The 24,679-nt window shown below is 33.4% G+C and overlaps 1 protein-coding gene across 5 annotated transcripts in view; it reads right to left on the bottom strand.

Moving 5' to 3' along the window:
• Positions 1 to 24,679, bottom strand: part of LOC118191561 (autophagy-related protein 16-1-like) — a 237,963-nt gene that overhangs the window by 101,758 nt on the left and 111,526 nt on the right. For all 5 annotated transcript variants that reach the window (XR_015038466.1, XM_085807477.1, XM_085807479.1 and 2 more), the window contains exons 7-9: positions 22,501 to 22,572; positions 17,558 to 17,615; positions 3,525 to 3,630 (exon numbers count right to left, since the gene is read on the bottom strand). Coding sequence is in view for 4 of the 5 variants with exons in the window: in XM_085807477.1 (XP_085663603.1) it covers positions 3,525 to 3,630; positions 17,558 to 17,615; positions 22,501 to 22,572 (236 nt within the window). In the remaining variant the exon portion in view is untranslated. The remainder of the gene's footprint in view (positions 1 to 3,524; positions 3,631 to 17,557; positions 17,616 to 22,500; positions 22,573 to 24,679) is intronic.

The raw sequence follows: 24,679 nt of genomic DNA, 5'->3' as shown, positions 1-24,679 counted from the left end.
ATTTCAAACACAAAAATAGTAAATATATGTTAAAAAAATAATTTGTATCCAAGGTTTACTACAACCAAAATTGTTATTTTGTAAACAAAAGCAATTAAATATTTACAGTTGCAAGTAATATTGCAAGTAATTGAATATTTACAGTAGTAAGTAAGAAAAAGCTATAATGTAAAATACAACAGGGTGAATAAGCCCAATGCTGTCAGGTATGTCAATCCTAGGAACAAATTCAACATGCACTTGTAAAATCTGAAATGATGCTTCACTGCTTATAGGTATTGGCAGGAAAATATGATTCCCCCCCCCAGCTCTCTTGTACCATACATGTCTACACAGTAGACGATACTCCATAAATTTACAGTATGATGAACGTTGTATTATTACCTTGTTTTATTTGTATAACATTTTTGTGTAAGTTATCAATCAAACCATTTTATTTTTATGCAGATCAACATGCATTTTACATTATACACAGGGTTCAGTATCATCCTTAGCTGCTGGAAAGTAATCTTTGCAGACAGAAAGAATCTTCTATTCTGCACAAGGAATGGAAAATAAAAACTTTTACTAATGGGATCAAGAGATAAGCATTTCAGCTAGTTTACTACATCTTTTTCAAAATGGTTCATCATTTTTTAATGTTGGTTGCACATATTTTAAACATACTATTCTGCAGTAAAGAAAAGCATCATTAAATCACAATGCCAACAATTTTAACAGGTAATTTGAAATTCACCTGTTTACTACTTAAATAGAAAACCAGAAGTCCTGAGCATAATGTTGGAGAAAAGTAGGCTACATACTAAATTTCTACTTGCTAGTAGTGGTGGTAGTTATAATTGTGGGTTTTCTGGCACAAAACTTTAAAGCTTTATATGCCACAAACACATGTCAGGCATTTCCAAACACTAATTAGGTAAACACACAAGTTATAGACAAACATAAATTAAAACCACAGAGGAAAACCATACATTTAAAAGCACTGATAAAATGATGAATGCTGAAATGAACAACCAGATAAAATTCAGATAATGATCTCAAATGGAAAAACAAGACTAAAAACAACAAGAATGAGATATATTAAAATAGGCAAACATTATTAAAACACCAAGCAGAAACTTCAAAAGAAAGCAAATTAAATGATAAAGGCCTGTCTCTTTCAGGTACTGAAATAATTTTGGCATTATTTACCCCCATTCCCAGTTATTTTGATTAAAAGGCAAGTTATACTCATTAAAATGTTTCCATCAAAGTCTTAAAATACAGACATTTTATTAAAAACAATGCACTGACATAACAGCACTACAGCTGGGGCAAATGAGTTTATTCTCCGGTTTTGATAAGTCATGTGTGACCAATTCTAAGGCAGGTTAAAAATATATCCTCATTCTGGTTTCTAATAGCTTCCTAGCTTTCACCTTTTGGTCTGAATAAGGCTCTTTAACGTTAGATTCAAACTTAAGATAACAAGAATGATGGGATTCTGAGTACTGGAATATGATTTCAAAGATTTTAATGCACTTAACCCTCAGAGCGTTATGGGTTTAACTCTGAAATTTCAAAGTTCCTCAAAATGTCACGAATAAGTGATATTTTCTTGATTTTAATTAAAAAATGACTCATTTTGTACCTTGATTCCTTTTCTTCCAATATACATCCAAACTGAAATCGGATACATTAAAAGCTAGCACAAATTTTCATGTAGTATAATGAATGTGGAAGGCAAACTTCTGTACGGAATTTTCCGGTCTTAACGCTGAGAGGGTTAAATTAGCACCTATAGATTATGAATCTTCTTAAGCTTAGAAATAAATGAAAGCACATAATATACAGCAGTTAATTCTGAGGTGAGGAGAGAGCAGGCATGATGTTGTCCTCTACCCTTACACAAGGTCTTCAACAACAAATGATGCACTAACATCTCCTCAAATGCAATTGATGCATTTATACCAATGTTCAAGAGAAAGTTGTCTATATACAAACCTATCAGTATCTCTTTTGAAAAGATATTGGAAAATATCAAGAAGCTAAATAGGAACACCCTCCCAAGGTAAGATTTCAAAATGCTTTACAACCTGGGTACTTAAAATCTATCATGTGATATTTCTCAGTGAGTAAGTGAACAAACACTAAAAGACAAAAAGGTATATTATTATGAGGGTACACGGTACACTTTTAGCTTTTAGAAACTATTTATTTACAATCTTAGAATGTATAATCACAGAGAACTGCAATACCAGCATAGTTCTATTTTCATATCTGTATTCAAAGTGTTGCCAATTACAAGTTACTAAATATTAAATGTTACCATTTACAAATTATTAAATGTTACAAAAGGTACATATGACGGCAGGACCTGAAACAAGGATTTGTACCTGTCATCAAGCAAAGAAACCTGATTAGGATGGTCAGGAAGAGACAATACATTCAAGTAACAGCTAAGAGACAACTGCTCACACTTTATATGAAGTAATAGCTCATAACAATCAACACACAGACTTCGGACTGGTGATGTTTAAAATGCACCGGAACAAATACACACAGCCTGATAATGAACAGGATCCAGTTTCAGTAATATGGAAGCCTGTGCAGAATCATAAACAACTGAGCTGTAATCATGTTTAGAGCAACAGTCTGTACCCCATGTGGTGTTTGCTAGGACTTTTAAAAGATTCATTGTATCCCAAACTATTTAATGATTTCAACTGATTCAAAACAAAAATTAAAACATTTCAAAGCATTAACCCTCAGAGTGGCAATACTGTTTATATATATATATATATATATAGTTACTTTCTATATTCTAGTTCATAATTTAATTTTTTTACTTTTTCCTTTATTTAATGATCTAAATATCATCTTAACAGATAAATGATTATGGAAACAGACTGAAATAAGTAAAACAAATTTACTTAGTAGAAGCTACTTAAGTACAGTTTTCATGGTTGTATCCAAAAAGCCATGTCACTCAGAAGGTTAAAAAACTAAATAAATGATACTACAGATTGAGTATAAAATAGAGATTTTCAGGTATCCACAAAATTTCAATGTATAAGATTGCTTAAGCAGAAATCAATATGTATTATCTGTTAACCAGCTAATTTACAGCTAGATAATTTTTAAAAAACAGACTTTTTTATACTAAAGAGAAGGCACAGAACTGAGATAAACAAACTACCTGGTATGCATCCCATACTATGAGAGCTTACACATTTTTCCTGTAATTCTTAACAGAATTGTGGTTATTATATACAAAGGCTGTAATTTGTATATCTTAACAAATGTCAGGATATTACTTACATTTCAGAATAATCATTTAAAGATTTCTAAAAAAAAAATTGACACACAGCTATTAGCAGATGGGAAATAAGCTTGAAAGGCTTGCTATCAACAGCATCAAAAAAGTCGGTACAGAATTGACATAATATGAATTAATTAAAAAATAATATAGTAGTTATTATGGTATTTACTAAATAAATCAGTAGATAAAAAGTTAAAACATAGAGAAGATAAATTCACAATACCAGACACAATATCCCAAAGTTTTACTTTCCGGTCCCCACCAGCAGTGGCAAATTTAAAACCTGTATGGGTCCATGCCACAGCATTTACTTCTCCATCATGAGCATCCTAAGGAAGAGATAAAATAGTTGTATAAATACTTTCATGTGAATATTTCAAAACACATACTGATAAACTTGGAACAATTTTTCCCATTTCATTTCACACCCTTAATTATAATAAATCACTGTGACATGCAGAAAAGGAACACATAAAAGGGAAACCTAACTACTGATTATCTATGCATGTTTTGATGAAGCATATGGATAATATAGTTATTTAACATCTCAAACTATACTGATAAGCAATTTGTGGTACGGATTGTATGAAAGATGACAAAATTATGTCAGACTTCTAAAAGTAGGAATTATCATCTAAAGTTTAAATGGGGAAAAATAAAAAATAATAATATATATATTTTTAAGCACAACATTGAATCTCTTAAAATATGCAGATACTCTTATCAAAAAAGAGATGTGGTGATAATAGGATGTCAATGATTTAAAGCATAAATTTAACCTGTGGATCTAAAGAAAAAGTCATTGATTGAAGGCTCTGGTGCGAAGTACATGGAGAACAGGCGCCTAGGCTAAAAGCCACATCCCGTGTGTAACGCATGGAGAAATGACATAACTTTCCAAACATTACATTAGGGAATGTTGACTGAGAATTCTAGAAATAGGATTCTCAATGTTGCGATGAGATGAGACTTGTGCATAACACCTTCAGGAGGTACTCCGACTAACAGACAGCAAAGCTGCGCTAGTTGAAGAAGGTAGAATGCGGAAAATTGAAAAAAATAAGTTCCAAAAATAGCTGCGTGAGTTTCCCGTGTTCCTATTGGTCCATTATAGAGGGAGTGTTAAATCACTATCTAATCTTCACACTCAGCGAAATAAGTAACGTAACTGCTTGAATGCCTGTTTGTAACTTTTCTGCTGGATTCTTTGCTGCTCTGATTTTGGCAATGCATGAGATGATCGACATTAGGAAAGCATTAACTTTTTTCATCTTGAATCTATTTAATAGCATCGTTTAAGTCTTTCGATGGCAGGGTGATTTTTCCCCCAATTTCTCGCTGTAAGTGGCTTGGAGGGGATTTTTCTGCGCTGGGATCGAGGCAGTCTTTGAGCTAGGAAAGTTTTCCTCAGAGAGTTCGGGAACTTTAGGCTGGGGTGGGTTGCTTTTCTTTTGAAATCTTTTCTTATACTTGCTGCAACCTCTATAGCTGCTCATGTGACAGAGGCCACAGAAAATACATTTTGGCTTATCTTCGGGTTTCATGGTGCATTGATTGCTTCGATGTTGTTGCCCGCACTTCACACATCTAATGGGATTATACTGCAACAAAATTCGGAATGTCCGAATCATTACTGAAATTGGATATTTTCTCATTTTTCTAATGAAGGAAGTGTGTTAAAATCAAAGTTTGAGGTAATCTGTAATGCTTTTAATGTGATTTCAGATACTGAATGCATTTTAGATACTGAATTGCTGAGAGCATAAAAGTGAACAACAGGCATCATCACACTTACTATGCATAGTTCCATCTCATTATGAACAAGTCTGAATGATAAAATCAAATGTGATACAGATGACCATGAAATGGCTATGAATCTTAAGATACCATAAAGAAAAGGTACTGAAATGGACTAATCATAACCATAATATAAAAGCTACATTAATACTATGACTAGTTTGTACAGTTTATGGCATTAGATCTTGCAGCTATAAACGTATGGAACATTTACAAATCTGCCATAGGTAAATGCAATGAATTTCAATGAAAACCTACAGGCAACAACTATTAATGAATTACATTCAACTTACGCAAATAATAAAAAAAGGGTTGACAATCAGAAAATTGTGCACATAAATTAATCCAAAATTTTTTTAACGCATAACTGGGAGTACTAAAAAAATAATAATAAATAAAAAAAAAATAATAACCTGGTACAAGCTAAGAGGCTTTTCATGCAAGATTATGGTATGAGGAAAATGTCCAAAACTGCATAAAATGCAAACTGCAGATAAGATGCATGTACATTAATATTTATATTTAAACCAGTGCTAACATATATTTGAGGTTGCACTGTGCCAAAAAAAAAAAAGTAATTTTTGTGGCGAATTTAAGTGCCAATTTCTATTCCACATGTTGAATTTGGAGATTTAACACATTTTTCTGTAGCGCAAATCATTTTTGAATGACAGAGGTCAGCTTACTTTTTTAACAAAAAAAATTATCTTAAAGAATTTAACTATGAGCAACATAACCACCTTCATGTGGTCATGAGATTTTTTGTCACTTTGTATATATTAGCAGATAATTTAAAATATTTAGTTTTCTTATTTTCTTAAATGATGTATATATCATCTTAATGAATTGAAGCTTATGAAAATTAAGACTAAACTAAGCACTTATACAAATTTAGCAAATAAATGCTTTATAAATCCAGGTCTTCTCCTCAAGAACAGATCCAAAAAGGAGTGCCATTCACAGGGTTAACAAACATTTTGAAAGGTTTAAAAACTAATTTTTAAATGGCATTGGTGGTTATAACTTTGCCTCATAAATGCTAGCTATTCTAGCATAAAGGAAGATGTTTTGTAACATTTTTAACAAATAAGCTGAAAGAAAATTATTTTGGATGAAGTCTGCCTAAGGAACAACAACAAAAAAAAAAAAAAAAAAAAAAAAAAGTCTGATAAAGTCATTTTTATGTCACTGCCTGACAGGAAGTTCCTTTCACAGAATTATTCAGGTAATGACATATAGAAAAGTCATAACACAAAAGCTAACTACAGTATCTTCCTTTAACTCTCTGACTGTTCACTTTTTTTAACATGATCACTTCAAAATTGTGCATTTTTTATTCCGTATTTGACATCTGCATACCAATTCAGAAACTTTACACAAATACATGAAATTTTGGGGATAATGAATTCCATCTGTTGAAAAAAAGGTAATTTAAAGTCTAAACACTGCACAAAACATATTACTGAAGGTTAAACATTGAAACAGTGTGATACACTTTTAATTGATGAAAAAATGCAAGCTCACATATGTAGCAGGATGAGCAAATTTTGCTATATTATGTTGCCTGTAGAAATCGTGGGATAAGAAGTCAGAGAGTTAAGGACTGTCTACTTTGCAAGCCCAGTATAATAAGAAGAAGCAATGTTAAGCAGCAGATATTTTAGAGAAGTTTGCAGTAGAGTTTGTAGGAAAATACAGTGTTGTAAATTAGCCTGTCTCAATAGATTTGAAGTGAAGCATTGGATGAATTTTTTTCCAGCAGTTTAAAAGCACTGAAGTGAAGGAATGGTTTTGTCTTTTGATTCTTTGTGGGTGTGTTCATGAGTATGCAACACAGCAATGTTAATTTTGATCCCTTCAGCTGTATATATCCTTATGCTATTAATTAAATGTAATTTAATTGTTAAATGGATGTCTTACTAATTTATTTAAATGATTCGACAGCTGTTAACGTTTGGAAGACGGGTGACCGAATTGTAAGCCAGAGTCTCAAAATGATATCTGTGGCCAAAATCTCAGCCAGAGAAATTCTTTCCCTTCCACAATTTAGGGTGTAGAGAAAGTCCTTGTGCGATAACCTTCCACTGCCACTTGTCTGATGACCTTTGTGCCTCACAACTATGGGGTTTCATAAATTCCTTTTAATTTTCCCTCAACAGTGCAATGTTAGCTTGGGGTAAAAAACTTTCAGTTGTGTTTTGCATGATTAACTTGCTCTCTAGAATTCTACATAAGTAATATAATCATATTGATAGCATATGCAAATGAGGTGTACATGCATATGCAACAGAAATGTGAATGTGTAACATGTATACTAATTGTACATGTGTATGCAAACAGATATATGCATATTATATGCACACATAGATAAAAGCATATACATTTACCTATGGGTAAATACCATGTACATATGATAACTGTATATATATATAGACATTTCCATATCTGTATACATATATTTGAAAATGACAGATTTAAATATTATATTAATTTATATTTTTTTGCATTTCACATAGAAGCTTTATTCAAAAATACAGAGAGATGAAATGCGATAGATGATATTCCAATTACTGATGATTTTATGGAAAGCGACTAATTCCCCTTATAAAGTCAGGACTTTTTATGAGATTAACAATAATTATTTTTATATATTTGCTTTTTATATTTCTTTTACAAATATTTGCAATTCCGAATTGTGGCAAGAAAGCAAAATGTGGGGAATGTATTTAATTAGAGTTTTGTAGCATTTACTATGATTTAAATTTAAAAAAACTCTCATTAAATTAGCATTTACTCTTTGTTTTCCAGGAGATAATCAAAATATGTATTAATAATTAAAATATAGATACATATGTATTATTTTGCTTCAACTTCTTTTTTATAAGAAATTATACCCGTATTGATGACAGTCAAGTCATACCTTCGGTCAATCAAATATCACCTACTAGCATATCGGTGAAGTTGATAATACATTGGTTCTCGAAAGTTCTATTCTCTGCCGCAACTAAATAAAGCTCTTGTTTTTTCCTTCACATACACACGTACAACGAACATATGGGCCAGTTTCATGCAGAAAGGCCTTAAAAAAGACCTATCAGCGGCCGAGCGATAAAAGCTGCTGAAACACTGGTAGTCCAGTCCGGGATTCGAGTCCCGACGAACGAGCTGGCTGCATGGGCATTTTCAAGGTTTTCCCCATGTGTAATGTGCATATGAGCCAGTTCCCCTTAAGACATCTTCCATGAAGCATCCTCTTTCCATGTAGTGCCTAATGGCGGAACACATAATAAATAAATAATCATAAATATAGTCCTTATAACAATGTTATTTTTCCATATAGGCAAACAGCACTAGCATAATTTTGCATAATCATACAGTCTAATTTATCTACACTATCTAATTTTATCTATATTATCTAATTTATCTTATTTCATATTTTACCAAGAGACTGAATTACTTTTCGGCATAAGCTTTTTTTTTTTTTTTTTTTTTTTTTGTAATTAAGAATGAAATTGTCATCACTGTGGTGAAGTAATAATGAGAAATGCTATTTTAATAGCATCTATAATTTCAGTATTCCTCACATTCTTGTTCATAATGAAAATATGATCTAAATTCCTACAGAAGTGACCTGCCTAACAGCATCTATATTTTGACAGGATAATTATCTGTTTATGACAATTCCAGTTACACGCACATATAAATAAAAGTCGTTATATTTGGATTACGACCAAGGTACGAAGGGCTATCTGCCCAAGGGTGAAGGGTCTTCCTGAAGGATTTTTTAAGGGAAACTGGTTGGTACTCATGCAATTGATGCCACATGCAGCCAGCTAGTTCACCGAAATGTGAACTGAACACAGTTATCAGTGTTCATTGATTTTACTACTCGACCTATGGTGGGTCTATATAAATACACTTGAAATTTTATATTAGAATCAATTTACCAATTTTTCAATGTTATGTAAAATGTATTTTTTTCTTTATGTTTTCCCCTTTTTATTGTAAATTTTGTATTTAATACTGCTGTTCGAAACATGCACTGCGATGAAAATATAATCAATAAGATCTTTTTTTTATAGTAAAGGAGAATATTTAAAAAACACACTAAAGAAAGAAGACCTTCTATAACAAAAATGTGAGAAAGAACAATGAACAATAATGTAGTTGAAAGATGAAATACTGACGATACAATGGAAAGAAAAATCCATAAAGTAAAAAAAAAAAAAAAAAAAAAAAAAAAAAAACTGAATAAGAATACTAATGAAAAAGGTAAACGAAACTACTATCACAAAAATACAACAGGATTTTGTTGAATATATAAATATAAGCTGTTACACAATGTAACAAAATGAATACAAATTGCCAATTTATGCAAGAAACAAATACTTAAAAACCAATTTCGAGTATAAATTACAACTGTTATTCAGTATATGCAATTCTAAACTAAACTCAGTTTGAAAACAAATAAATATTGATTAGACTATATACTGATTTTAGGCATACCTAGGAGGTATTTATTTGCTGCTAAGGTGTATTTTCATTATGAGGCAAAGTTAATATTCCACCATTCGACAATAACTTAGCTACAAAATCTCACCATCGTATGTTTCCCTAGTTTAGGGAAAAGAGAAAAAATTCCTTTGTATTAGTCCCTAGTCTCTTACCTTAATATTAACAAAGGCGACCTAAGCTAAGGGTTTCAAAGCAGTAATAGCTTCCCTTTATAATGGCAACCAAAAATGGGGTGGGAACTAATCTAGATTACCCATCCTTTTTTAAGTGAAACCTTTCCAAACTTCCCAGTCTTGTAAAGGTTAAGCAACAGTTAGATGCATCTGAGCCTCTTTAGAATACTTCGACCCCTGCATAGAATATATTATCGTGGCACCCACAAAAACATTGTAGCTGACACGCTATCGAGAATCGACACCATCGCTATCTCAGCTCCAATTGATTATACAGTTATAGCAGATTGCCAGGAGGATGATCACCTGAGGATTCTCAAATCAAATTCCAGTTTCAAAATAGTACTAATTCCTATTACGGATAGCAATAAGAAAATTTACTGTAATACCTCCACTAATTTTAACAGGCCATACATTCCTAAAGAATTTCGCGAACAAGTATTTCTTTCTATACATAACTTATCCCATCTTGGGATTCATGCAACAACAAAGCTGGTAACAAAAAGATTCATTTGGCCTGGCATAAACAAAGACTGTCAGCAGTGGTCTAGAGCATGTTTGCAATGCCAACGAGCCAAAATTCACAAACATACCCATGCTCCAGCTGCTGAATTCAAAGTTCCCAATCAACGTTTCAAGCACCTTAATATCGATATTGTTGCCCCTTGCAAAGGTTTTAGGTACCTGCTTACCATCATCGATACCCTTGGTGGATTGAAGCTGTACCTTTGGAAGACCAAACTGCAGAGTCCGTCGCAAATGCGCTCCTCGCAACTTGGATTTCGAGATTTGGAATTCCAGAGAAGATAACATCTGACCAAAGTCGACAATTTGACAGCCAACTCTTCAGATCCTTGAGCAAATACCTAGGCTTCAAGGCTAACAGCACCACGGCTTATCATCCACAATCTAACAGTTTAATAGAACGGCAAAATCGAACCTTGAAAAACAGCCTAAAATCCCACCTGCAAAAGTCAAATTCTTGGACTGACGTGCTACCTTTGATTCTTCTTGGCATTCGATCCGCCATTAAGGAGGATTTGCATTGTTCTTCTGCTGAACTTGTGTACGGTTAACCAATCTGTTTGCCTGGAGAATTTTTCAGTTATTTTCCGACTGTTACGCATTCAGATTTTATACAAAAATTGCAAAGTCACATCCAAAACCTAAAACCAATAACCAGCCATGACAAAAAACCAATTTTTGTGCACAAGGACTTAGCAAATTGTTCACACGTATTCATCTATAATAACATAATTTCATCTTCTCTTCAACCACCCTATCTCGGACCATATTTAGTTAAAAAACGTTTTGAGAAATTTTTCGATGTGGAAGTTTCAGGTAAAATTAAAAGGATATTAATAGATAGACTGAAACAGAACGAAACAACAACAAATCTCCCGACATATGAAGCTGATAACTCCAAAATCTCACCTTCACTTCCTGGAGACAATGATTCTTCCCAAAATATTCATCCTAGAAACACAAAAGCTGGATGAAGGGTGAGATTTCCTGCATACCTGAAAGATTATGAGGTATAACGCTATCACTGGGAAAGGCCGTGTGGCGACATCATTCGCGTTAATGAAGCGCCATCTGTGAAACTTCTCACATGCACTTTTCTTTTCGCCAGAATGGCAACATGAAGCAAGAGAAAAGAACGATGACTGATTTTTTGTCTGTGTGATTCTATATCTAAAAAATGTAAATAAATATTAGTCTTATTGGAGTAAGAACAATGTTTAACATTTCATATGTTCAAGACATCCACATAGCCATTGCATAATTGTCTGTTTAAAGCAGCCATCTTCAACAGAAGTAAATACGTTATCTGAATTACATGTACTTGTAGATGCATGTAAAACATAGTATGATGCTTGTGTTTTTATGCAAACAAAACAGAGGTTTCTCTTGGTGTCAAAATTCATCTCTTATGAGCTAAATCTTGGGTTGCAGCAGTCAAGGAACTGTCGATAATGAAATTACAACTGATGTTGTGTTATATAGGAGCTCAATTAGCACATTATATAGATTAGCTCTTGATTTGCCTGAAGTAAAGATTAACATATTTGACGGCATATAGGACACACTGGCATATAAGACACACCCTTATTTAGAAGGCCACACACAAAGAAAAAAGTTTGAATAGTCCGCGTGAGAGTGCTGTTTGAACATGATATGTAATTTCAATAATGAATAAATGAATGAACGGCAAGCAATCAAACATAATAAAAAATAAAGCAGAAACAACAAAAAAAAAAAAAAAACACAGATTCAAGAAAACGTTGCCTAGCATGAAATTAGACTTTAATCACTTTCAAAACCATAAAAACCCTTTTCACCATTATCATCATCGAAAACAAGAATATCGTCATCACTACTGTTTCCGTCATCGCTAGTATGACCTTCTTCGAATAATGCGTCATCTTCTGTTCCGTCAAGAGCATTACTGATTCCACACTTCTTGAAGGACTTAACAATTACTTCAGCCTTTACGTGCTCCCAAGATCTTTTTACCCACTCGCACATTTGTGAAATAGAGGGCTGCTTCATTCTACCTGAGGGTGTGAGGGCGTGATGTGGCTCTCCTATCCACTTGTTCCATCGTTCTCGCACTTTTTCCTTAAATGACTTATTCACCGATACATCTAAAGGCTGCAATTGGCTAGTCAGTTGACCAGGAATGATAGCTATCTGGGTTTTTAATTATCTCGCTTTATTCTTTATAGTTTCAGTTCTATGGGCGCTAAACTGATCCAAAACCAAAAGAGAGGGTTTTCTTAAGAGTCCACCAGGTCGCCTCGCCCATATGTTCTGTAACCACAGTTTCATTCCAGCTTCGTCCATCCAGCCTTTCGGATGAACATGAACAATTATGCCCATCGGAAGTTTTTGTTTCGGATGAGTTTTTCTTTTGAATATGTGGTTGTGAATGGCGGTAGTTTTGTGCCATCAGCACAACATGTTAGAACCACCGTATATCGGGTTCTTTCATGACCATTTTTTATGGTCATTGATTTAGACCTTTTAATACTCAGTCTTGTTGGGTGGTACATCAAATGTGAGTGGAATTTCATCCATATTTGCTATTTGACAGAACTCAAAAGAAGTTTTCTTGTGTGCATTTATAGCAAACATATGAAATGCTAGTATTTTTTCTTCATAATCTGCTGGCATTTTCTGTGCAATAGTTGTTTCTGTGCACATTGATAAGCCCTGCCTTTTCATGAACCTGTAGCACCAGCCCTCAGACCCTGAAAAGTTCTGATTCCCATGTTTTTCTGCAAATCCTTTGGCCTCATTGATTATCATTTCAATTGAAACACTTAACCTAGATTTCCTCTAATCTATCACCCACATTTTTACTGCATTTTCAAGATCAGGCCAAGAGGGAGCTGGGCATCAAAGGTTATGTTTTTGATTTTTAGAAGTCTTCAGTTGATCTTCCTGCAGTCGCCAAGTACACATCATTCTTTTGTTAGGTGGTGGACTGAAATGCCTTGCTGCTGCTCTGTTTCCATGCACTTTGGTGTAGTTTAACACTCGTAGTTTATACTGAATTGTATAGCTTAATCCCTTGTTTCCTATAGTCATATTTTCCAGGGTATTTTTTTAAACAAATAGTTTTAAGCACCGATACCGACACGTTTATGCAGAGTAGCACCGATACCGACACATGTGTCGGCTGAATCAAAGAAAGTCTATGTAAAGAAGGAAAAGCTTCATAGACGTAATGTGACCATCGAACCTGTTCGAACTTCGACATCAGGTTCGAGTTTTGGGGCTTTTTGGTGACAGATATTTCACGTATGCGCAAAAAAAATTATGGCAGATATAGAAAAAGTTATGTGTGTCTAGACCTTTATCCGGGCTAAAAATAGCATTCAGTATTGAAAGTTAACCTGTGTCCTTCGCGTATAAGACGCAGGTAACTTTTTTTAGACCAAATTTAGGAAAAAAAGGGCATCTTATATGCCGTCAAATACGGTACATTTTGGTGAGATTCCATGGTGGCCCTTTGGTGCATTCGAGAATGGAGGGAGTGGTCTATTTTTGTCTCAAATAGAGTAAAGGAGATCTACCAGCTAACCTCACTAAAAAATTGGAGACATGTTCTGGCTGTAATGAAATGTTGCTAATGTTATTGCTCGAGGAAGTTTACCAGAAAAGTTAACCAAAACTCAATGGTGGGAAGTTCCATCATGGATCTTAGGAAATTCTGAGAAATAGCTAGCTAGTAAAATACTTTTTAAAAGAGAAGTAGATGAAGAAAAAAGAAAACTTTCACTGAGCTTTATTAATTTTTCTTAAGAAAGTACACCATTTCATATAAGGAGATTTTCTATATATTGATCCATTATTCATCTTGTAACCTGGATGTTATGTATTGTAGATAATGAGTGCAGTGAACCTAAAGATAGAAAATTCTCAGAACTTTAATCACTGAAGAGAGAACATACAGAAGAGGTTCTAATTAGAAGAATTCAATCTGAATATTACCCTGTATCTAATAATGTGCCTATCTGTAACGTATTTAACCCTTTGACACGCGCGATATTATTTTTATAAATTTTTAACTAAAAACTCTAGAAATTGAATATTATGAACCTAGAGATAAATAATATATGAATTAAAAAAAATCTACTCTTCCCCATTGTTTTGTGGGTGGTGGTCGCACTGTGAAACCATCGCGCGTCTAGGACTTTGAAACTTACCTAGGTAGTAGGAAAGAAAACTTACCTTTTTTTGTGCGCGTTTCCAATAAATGACGAAATTTACGAATTTTTTTTAAAAAAATGCCTGTAAAAATTGCATAATATATATTTTTTACATTATTTTACAAACTAAATCATCAGAAAAAATTTAAAAATAAACATTTATGTAATTTTTTTATAGCAGTGAAAGTATAAGTATCTACATAATAAGGACGTTTGGCTACATGGATTAAAAAACTCAGTAAAATAAGAATAAAAAAAAGACTAAGTTTTTTTTTTTTTTAATTTTAAAGAACAAATATTTTTTGTGTTCAAAGCATGTTTTGTCTTTTTGGTACATGCATAGACCCACATTGCAGTTTCACACATGCATCTTCTTCTATGATGTTTCTTCCTTGTGCTACAAAATGTACACTGATTGGATCTAAATTTCACTCGTATATGTCCAGTGTTATTTAGTTTCTTTTCATCTGGCACATGAAATTTGTGGGTTTTTTTTAGGTTAATGCGGGAAGGGGCTTGGTCGTTTCGGCTTTGGTACAGATTATTGTTTCCCATTCATTCTTATTTTATTCATATTTCGTCTCAAAATATTCAGAAAATATTTTAAATTTAAATAAAACTTTATGCGATTTCTATTTCTAATTGCAGCAAAGTATATTTACATTAAATTTAAACCACAGGAAATAATTTATAAAATCACAATACTAGCTTGGGGAGCAAGTGTGTTGAGGTCAGAGAAAAGTCTCTGGAAAAGAAAGACCTTTTTACTGGGCAGGTACATGTATTGTTTAGTAATAAAATAACTCTGTGATTTCAAAACCCCTTATTTATATCCGGGTAAAAATAAACATCCCTATTTGAGAAGCAAGCAAACGCCATTGTGAAGAGCAGTGGTTTCAAGGCGCGACCACCGAGCCTCTAGAGCATTGTGACACAATGCTCTACTGGGGCAGTAGTCGTGCCCTGAACCCACAAAGCAGATGCCATACATATAGAGGGGTTTTTTTATATATGCAGTTTAATTACTGCTATTTTTTATTGTTTATGATAGAAATTATGATGTGCGATGAATAACTTTTGAAATTTAAAGTTATTTATATAAATAAAGGGAAGTTATTTTGTCTTACAGAAAACGAATTTTAAAAGGCATCCGATTTGAAGTATTAAGACCTAAAACATGTATGATTCTGTAGTCATTTTGTGTTATTTAGAGGTAAAAGATCAGTAATCAATTGATTTTCACTCAAAAATTTCGGAAGGAAGAGGAGAAAAAAAAATTTGAAAATTGGTGGTTTCAGGGTGCGATCACCGCTTGTTAAAAGGTTAAAGATGAAGCCGCACTCATTAGAATTAAAATACGAATAACCGAACATAATGATTCCCAATCCTTTATCTTGCCCAAATCATTGCCAGGCAAATGTATTTTTACTCAAAGATTAACTGAACATTTTCATGAGATGAACTGTCATGCAGGAACGCAGATTCTATTAAGTATTTTACGTGAAAAATTTGGGATTGTCAGAGGTAGAAGAACTTTTCGTAGTATAAAAAACTGTATTAAATGTAAACATTATAATTTCAAAAGTCCAAAGTCCAATTACATACATATCAGAGGACTCTGATGTTTAGTTTCTCTTACTCAGGCTATATCGTAAACTTATTCAATATCACAGTAAGCTCTTAAAGGAATTAAAAATGCATTTTTGCAAAGAGTATCTTGGCTTATAAATTTAACATCAAGGCCAGAAACATTGTTTCAATGCAAAATTAGGTGATACAGTTCTCATTGAAGATGATTTTAAAAAATATCTTAATAGGCTTCTGGCCAAATTTATAGAACTTATACCTTGAAAAGACGGTAAAGTGTGAACTCAATGCAATTTTTTAATCAGACCTATCCAGAGAATTTTTCCTTTGGAGATATCCTTTAATAAATTTATAGATTCTCTTTTACAGGTTAAAGACAGTGATACCGACCAGAGTGAAAGTGTTCTGGAATCGATGTTGAATGCTACTAGGCCTTCTTCCAGCTGTACAGACCATCCAATCTGGAAGAATCTTTTAAGTGGCTCATCGCCTTGACCTGTTTAATATCTCAGAAGAGTTTTGAGCCTCCTGCAATAGCCATAGACTCAAAAGGGGGGAGGATGTTGAAAATCATCTTTGGTCTCAATGGATGAATTTTCCAACAGTGAAGAGATGATGTTGTTGTCTTTGGATTCTTTTGTGGTTGTGGTCAAGAGTATGCGACACAGCTACGTTAGGTTTGGTCCCTTGAACTTCATAATTCCTTATGATATTAATTAAATGTAATTTAATTGTTAAATGGATTTTTAGTCACTTATTTAAATTACTCAACAGCCATTAAGCATCAGTTAGAATTGCGCGAACTCCTTTAGAATAGTTCGATCCCTACATATAGAACTTGCCTACCTAGTCAGTTAGCTGAATTATTGAAATATATCACAGCCCTCCTCTCAATAAAAATAGTTGCATGCTGATCTGCTTTGGATGCATCTGGAGCAATATATCAATAAGTGCAGTATAAATTCTATGCATAAACTTGAGCAAAAATACCTTACTAACTTAGAGCATGATAAAAAATGTTAACATCATCTCAAAGTAAAGACTGCATGGCCTACATGATAGAAGGCTGTACATATGATACACTTAACTGAAACACTTAAATGGAAATTTCTGTCATCCCCATTTAAAAATGTAGTTTCATACATTTATTTGGAAGATTTTTATTATTAACCCTCCGAGCATTACGGGTTAAGCCCTGAAATTTCATAGTTCCTCAAAATGTCATGAATAAATAATATTTTCTTGATTATAATTAAAAAATGACTCAATCACTTTGTACTTTGATTCCTTTTCTTCCAATATACATCCAACCAGAAATGAGATACATTAAAAGATGGGATAAATTTTCAGGTGTATATGACAGCCATGTGTCTGTATGAAATTTTCCATCTGTAAGGCTTGAGAGGGTTAAGAAAAAGATCAATATTAAAACAAAATTTATAAAGTATACTGAAAACATAACTTACAAACTTGTACATTACTTTCCTTGGCACGATAGCATCTAGACAGACAGCAGCTTTTGACCTGAAAAATATACCTCACATATATTCTCATTTACATTTTCTATGGAAGTATAAAAATATAAATTAAAATTACAGAAAAATATACAAAGTTGTAATAGAATTTGCTTATTCAATGCTTTATGTTCGCACATTAAAAGAATCTTTGTAGGCCATTACACGTGAGGCAGCATTATGCTTTTCATATCCCAATGGTTCTTTGTGAAATCTAAATAAGACTGCTTTTGCGTTTTGGACTGCTAAGACTGCCAAACTTTATTTATTTATTTGATTTTTTTGCTTGTTGATGCTGTTCCAATAATAATTATCTGAATCCTGCAACACATGACAAAGCAATTGAACCAGATGAAAGAAAGATGTTGCTCAATACTACCAAATTTGAGATATCAGCAAATGCTGAAAATAAAGCTTGGGATCTTATAGAAGAACCCCAAAATGCTAAGGAAAGAAACTCAGTTCTGTGCAGCAATATCAGCCAAAGCTAAACTCACACAGCACTTACTAATTAGGTTGAAGCTTTTACTTGTTGCATATTGTACTATTAAAATAGTAATGGCAACTACAGCAAATAAAACATGCAACTAAAGTAATCTGATATCAAAACTACATTCTTAAGTGGTAAACTTGTGGAGAAATTAATTATGCACGAACCAGAAAAGTTCAGAAAAAATACTTGTAAAATTTGTAATGTGAAAAACAGTCTCTAAGGACTCCAACAAATACCAAAATACTGGAATCCATGCTTTGACTTTAAAAAAAAATGAAGAACTAGAAAACAGGTAATACTGAATCCTCGCCTGTTTTAGAGCACATGATAAGAAACTGATGTAAAGTGCTGGAATTGACCAAGAGCGACGAAATTTTCTCTCGGCTGAAAACACAGCAGATACTTATAGTCATTAACTAAGATGTTTTATTTCATACTACAACACTTTTACTAATTTAGAAGCCTTACAGTAGTTACTCAGAAATGTTTTTTCTTAATATTATAACAGGTCTCATTATTATGGACACATACAAAGACCCAATTCTAAAACCGATACTAATAAATATTGATATGCAACATACACCCACCTTTCGTCTTGTACATCTAGATATTACAAGATAAAATTGATGTATTCCTTAAAAACTGTAATCTACACTGTATAACTTATAAATTCAGTCTTTTGGGTTGCTTTATCTATCATTTACTTCGGGTATTATTTCAGGACTCGAAACAATTCCATCACTGCATACTGTTGGGTTTGAAGGATACGGTTTCAGATCATCATGACTGAGTAATGAATCTCCTCTATTCCTTTGTAATCTGGGCCCTGAGCTTCCAGCTTTGTCCTGAAGGGCTAAATCTGATGATGCAATCTCGAAAGGATATAACTGCAGAAGGGGGTGGATAATTTCTTCTATACTTGCCAATTTTAGTCAGGCTACATACTACTTTTGATCTCGTCCTGTAAATAATTTTATCACTCTAGCTAAAGGCCAGTTAATACTTTTGCAGCTGTCAAGATTCCACAACAACATCTCCTATTTGAATATTACCTCTTTGCTTAAAACTTTGATTCCTTATAAGCTCACACAGAAATGCTCTTTTGAGCATCTCTTTCAAAAACTATCTCAAACAAATATTGTATTCTTTTCTCAAATGACTTTCATTCATTGTATCAAAATCAGGAGTATCACAATTAGCAGAATTTGGAGTTTCACGTAAGAAATAAATTCATATGCTGGTGTTAATGATAATGGTGCCTCTGGATTCTCCAACAAAAAAGTTACTGATTGAATTCTCACAATCACATAAAACCATCAACATTTCCTAGCAATTTAGACTAGTTCTGCCAAAAATTCCTTTCAGCAGCTCTTTCATAGAGCATATCAAACATGCCCAGCATCCACCATACCACAGTGCACTTGGTGGGTTAAAATTCCATTTTATCTTCTTGTTTTCTACTGACTGTGCTCTCTGAATCAACAAGATAAGTAAATTTTTGGCCCTTTCTATTTCATCACTAGTTATAGTGATGTTTGGCTTCACTTTCCTTAAGTAGTCACAAAAATCTAATTATCCAAACAATCGTGTGAAATAGTTCAGAATAGTTAAAGAAATACAACAATCAATAATTAAATTTCTCTGTTCCTTGGATACTTCTCTGAAAAAATTCTAAAGAAGTAAATTAAAATTGTAGTCTTACATCCTCATAATTCTAATAAACTCCTAACAACTGGAGTTCTTTATAATTATGCCATAATACTGCTTAAAGGTAAATAATACAGAGAAGAATTTTAATACATGAAATACAAGTCAAATTAAAATGCCTCAGAAGTGAAAATTAGACATACACAAAATTACCAAACTTATGTCACAGATAACGGCTTTCTCGCTCATGCAAAATATTCTTTCACATTAGAACTACAAATTCTTCAAATAAGTGCAATTACAGTTTGCCCATAGGAAATAAATTCATATGTTAACAACTATAGACAAATATATTTATGATTTTAATGCTAGACAAAATTTAACATTTTATTATTAATCACAAGGTCTTAATGATACGAGGGCCATCCAGGAAGTAGATTACGTTTCCGTCTGTGTCCGCTAGGGGCGGGGCTAGCGCGGCCATCTTGGGGTCAGAGCGTTGCGCAGCTCAGTCTGCATCTAGCCGTGCTAGTGAGAGGTTCGTGCTGTGCTCCGTTCAGATACTGTGACGGTTTGAAATGTCTGCGTTAATTGAAAATCCCGCGAGGTGCGCTCAGTAATAAGGTTTCTGACTGCAAAAAACTGTAAACCGATAGAAATCTATCGGCAGCTTCGTGAAGTGTATGGGGACAACATTATCACTGAAGGTGGAGTGCGTCAGAGGGTCATAAGATTTCAAAATGGCCGAACCAATGTTCACGACGAAGATCGAAGTGGGAGACCCAGCATAGTGACCGCCGAACTTCTCGAAAAAGTCGATGCTAAAGTCCGTGAAAATCGAAATTTCACAATAACAGAACTTTCTTTGAGTTTTCCACAAATTTCGCGAAGTTTGTTGCACGAAATCATCAGCGAAAAGCTTGGTTACCACAAGTTTTGTGCAAGATGGAAGGCAAGAAGAGGTAACGAAGTGGTTGAAGGCGCAGGCGGCCGAATTTTTCGACGAAGGAATTTCCAAGCTCGTACATCGCTACGATAAATGCCTTAATTTGTATGGTGACTATGTAGAAAAGTAGTATTTGAGTGTGGCTTTCATCTGTATATAATAAAATTTGTTTCCTATACTTTGTTTATTTTTTTATTCCAAAACGTAATCTACTTTCTGGATAGCCCTCGTATATATAGTGTTTCAGTAAATTGGTGACACACTTTCAGGAGAGATAGATATAGTACACCTAGATGATGGAAAATCATATAGCAATGCATGGTCGAAGGGGATTTCCTGGTGCAGTAGTAACAACACAAAACACAGAAAAAGAAGAACATGAACAGGATGAGGAAACATGTTTATTATGCTTAAAACAGCAGAAATCAAGAAATAAGAACAAAAATAGACAACAATCATCAGCAAAGGAATGTGTTTCAAATTACGACCCCGGACAGTGATGCAGGCCTTGCATCTCCAACATATAGAAGATCTGATGTTCTGGAAAATACCAGGCATGTTCTAGACTTTCCCCAGTAGCTGCCACAATTCATGCAACTAGTTCCTCAGCACGTACCATCAGATGAAGTAGCCAACGCAAGTGTGGTGTGGCGATCTTGCTAGCCAATGCACTGGACCCTCCCTGCTGATCCAATGTTGAGATTATGTTTGGAACTCCTTCTTTGATGATGATCATCTGTTTTTGTTCTTATTTCTTAGTTTCCGTTGCAATGAGAATAATAAATATATATTCTCACCCTGTTTGTGTCCTCCTTTTCTTGTGTTTGGAGTAGTAAATACCATGCCAGGAATGCATTTCCAACCATGCATTGTTTTACGTTTTTCCATCGTCTAGGTGTACTAGAAAAAGCATGGCATCTGTGTTTTGAGATAGGCACAGTGTTTTGTTGGTTGACATCAAGCAACGTGGAGCCACCATAAATGTGGTAGCCTACTGCCAAACCCAGCAAAAGCTATGTAGAGCGATTCAAAACAAAAGGCGCAGCATGCTGATAAAAGAAATTTTGCTAGTCCATGACATTGCAAGGCCTCACACCGCATCTCAGACCCGAGCATTATTGGACTCTTTTGGCTGGGAAGTTTTGGATCACCCCCACTACAGCCCAGACCTTGCATCAAGAGATTTTCATCTTTTCAGCTATCTCAAACATAATCTCAGCAGCAACCACTACAACGATGATGAAGACATGAAAACGGCTCTGACCTCTTGGTTATTGGAGCAAGCGGCAAATTTCTATGACAAAGGTATACAAAATCTAGTTCTAAGGTATGATAAGTGTTTAAACAAACTTGGCAACTATGTTGAAAAATAGAGAGATGTGTGCAGAATCTGAAAATAAAATTGGTTTTTTAAAAATTTCTTTCATTTGGTTTTTATTTTCAAATGGCAGTAAAAAAATCTCTCGTATATATCTCATTATATACACACACACACACGCAATTTATTTTTAACCCAAAAAAAAAAAAGATGACCAGTAAGATCAGACACATGTAATGTGTACCAGAAACATAAGTGATTAACTTTTCGTGTTCAAAAGAAAACTGATGTGAGGGGAAGGAGAAGGGAATTGTTTAATGAAATTTAAAGCATACACCAACAAAAATAAACCAAAACTTAAAAAACATGCAATAGAAAATGTAGTAATAAAAATAATAAAACATCTGAATAGTAATATAGTAAATGGAATGAGAATAAAACATCTGAATAATAACAAAGTAAAAGTAATAAAAACAGAACATCTGAATAACCTGCTTGTATCAAGAGAGACAGGTTCCCTTGCTGCTTCTTCCAATTCCTTTTGCAACTTAGCTTGTTTCTTCCTAAAGAATACAAATTATTAATATATGTTAACAAACTGTAAACAAAAAATGTACATAGACATATTTAAAGTCAGGTCTTTTGATTTACAGATTCAGGGCAAAAATACCGGCAAAACCATAAACATATACAACTAATGGCACGGGATACATTTAATTCTACAAAAAGAATATTCATACAACCTATACTATCTATTATTCATTATCCTTAATACTTTCTTCAGTGCAATAAAATGATAATTACCATTATTTACTTGATCAAGAATTATAATTGAGAAACATGATATGACAGGAAATTAAATTTTCCCCAAATATTTTAAACTGACTTGTTAACTGATACCAAAAGGATGATCACATAGTTAGGAATCAGAAGAGGGAAGCAAGCCCATTTCATCCTATTTTTTTTTTTTTTTTTTTTCTTTATTCATGCAACATATAATCTGCATTTCAAACTTGAATATTCTACATAAACGCAAGATACGTTGTATGCATAAACACAAAGTAGAGGGGAAGATTACTAAATGTGCAACAAGTTAGTTACATTGAAAATGAATCCAGACTAATGAGAAATTAAACAATAGAGTGTTCATTGAATCAGAATACATTTAATGTAATTAACATTCAACTATCATCATTTTGACAGCTTCACATTTATTTTTTAGTACTGTCTTTATTTGTGTGCTCAGGAATGCTGAAATTTCATGACTTTTCCAAACTTCATGTAATATTGGCTTCAGAAAACTATATTCAGTTACACAAAGAGAAAAAGGTTTTTTACAACTTCTCATTCTAGAGCAGGATTTCTCAACCAAGATTTATAGCTTCAGGGGGGATGAGGTCAGCCTTTTAATTAGCTGCTAAATATTTAGTTTTAGTTTATGAGTATAAAATACTACTTTTGTTCAAGTTTTAGTATTTATCAACATTTCTATACTTTTTCTCGTTTAATTTATACAACACATTAAAAAATAATCTAAATTTAAATAAATGTATATATATTTTTCTAGTAGGGAAAAGAAGGGGGTCTAACGATCTAGCAATGACGAAAAGGATGCATGACCCAAAAAAAGGATGAGAACGTAATGACTAGAGACTCATTTTGAATACTCATTTTGAATACTCATTTTAGGAAAACCAGCAAAATTGTTTAAAATATTTATACAAAATGTTTGTGCAGTTAAGTACTTTTGCACTGTGTTGTATTGCAAATAAAGGTATTAATGGCATATTTTGCAATATCTTTGATGTTGCAAAAGATTGCATCATATGGGCTTGTCTCTCTGTGTGCATGCATGTGTTTAAGACAACAATGTGCACATCAAACTTCAATGTTCGCCAGTCCCTTAACTCTTTATTTTATTTGGCTTCTTTCCCTTTCCATCCTAATAATAGTACTATTTGTAATAAACCTCACTGAACTGCATCATTTCAAAATTAGTGGCTGTCATATGAATCTTATATAACACTAGTGATGTAAGGATGTAAGCACTTGACAATGAAGGCTCAACCAATAATAACTCCATATTTAGGAACCAAACTTAACATTAACAAATACGGATAAGAAACAAACTAAATCGTTCTGACATCTTAGACATGTGATATTCCTGCTCTCACTTGCTGTATTTCTAATATGTTGCCATTTACCTGTCTTTCATCACTTGTATTGTCATAACGATGTAAAAAACCACAAATGTGATCAAGAGTGGATGCAAAAATCACACACTTTGCAACATGTTATTCAAGTAAAGAATGTGCTTCCCAAAAACTGTTTTGCCAAAAAATACATGTTCAAACAGCATCAACATGTAAATCATCAGACACATATATACTTAAGATAGCCAAAAAGGCATTTTCAGCAGCAAAATAAATTACTGGAATCTGGTGGAATAAAGCCATATGGAAGAAGAAACATGGAAAATGTAACAGTCATTAGTTCATTACAATTATTTATAGATGAACCAACATGAATAACAATAAAAGCACATAATGAACAGATGCTTGTCGGCACCTACTAGATGAGAGGCTGAACCCTTTTTTAGTTCTTTTGTACATTAAAGGAACAATCATCAAACGGCTCACATTACACACAATGCTAAAAAATGGCCTGAAA

This window comes from Stegodyphus dumicola, chromosome X1, assembly GCF_044657685.1.
Source record: "Stegodyphus dumicola isolate Sdum_Otavi_A_Nest chromosome X1, ASM4465768v1".
Classification (NCBI taxonomy): Eukaryota; Metazoa; Arthropoda; class Arachnida; order Araneae; family Eresidae; genus Stegodyphus; species Stegodyphus dumicola.
The sequence above is the reverse complement of the archived record's forward strand: the minus strand, read 5'-3'. Positions and strand labels throughout refer to the sequence as shown.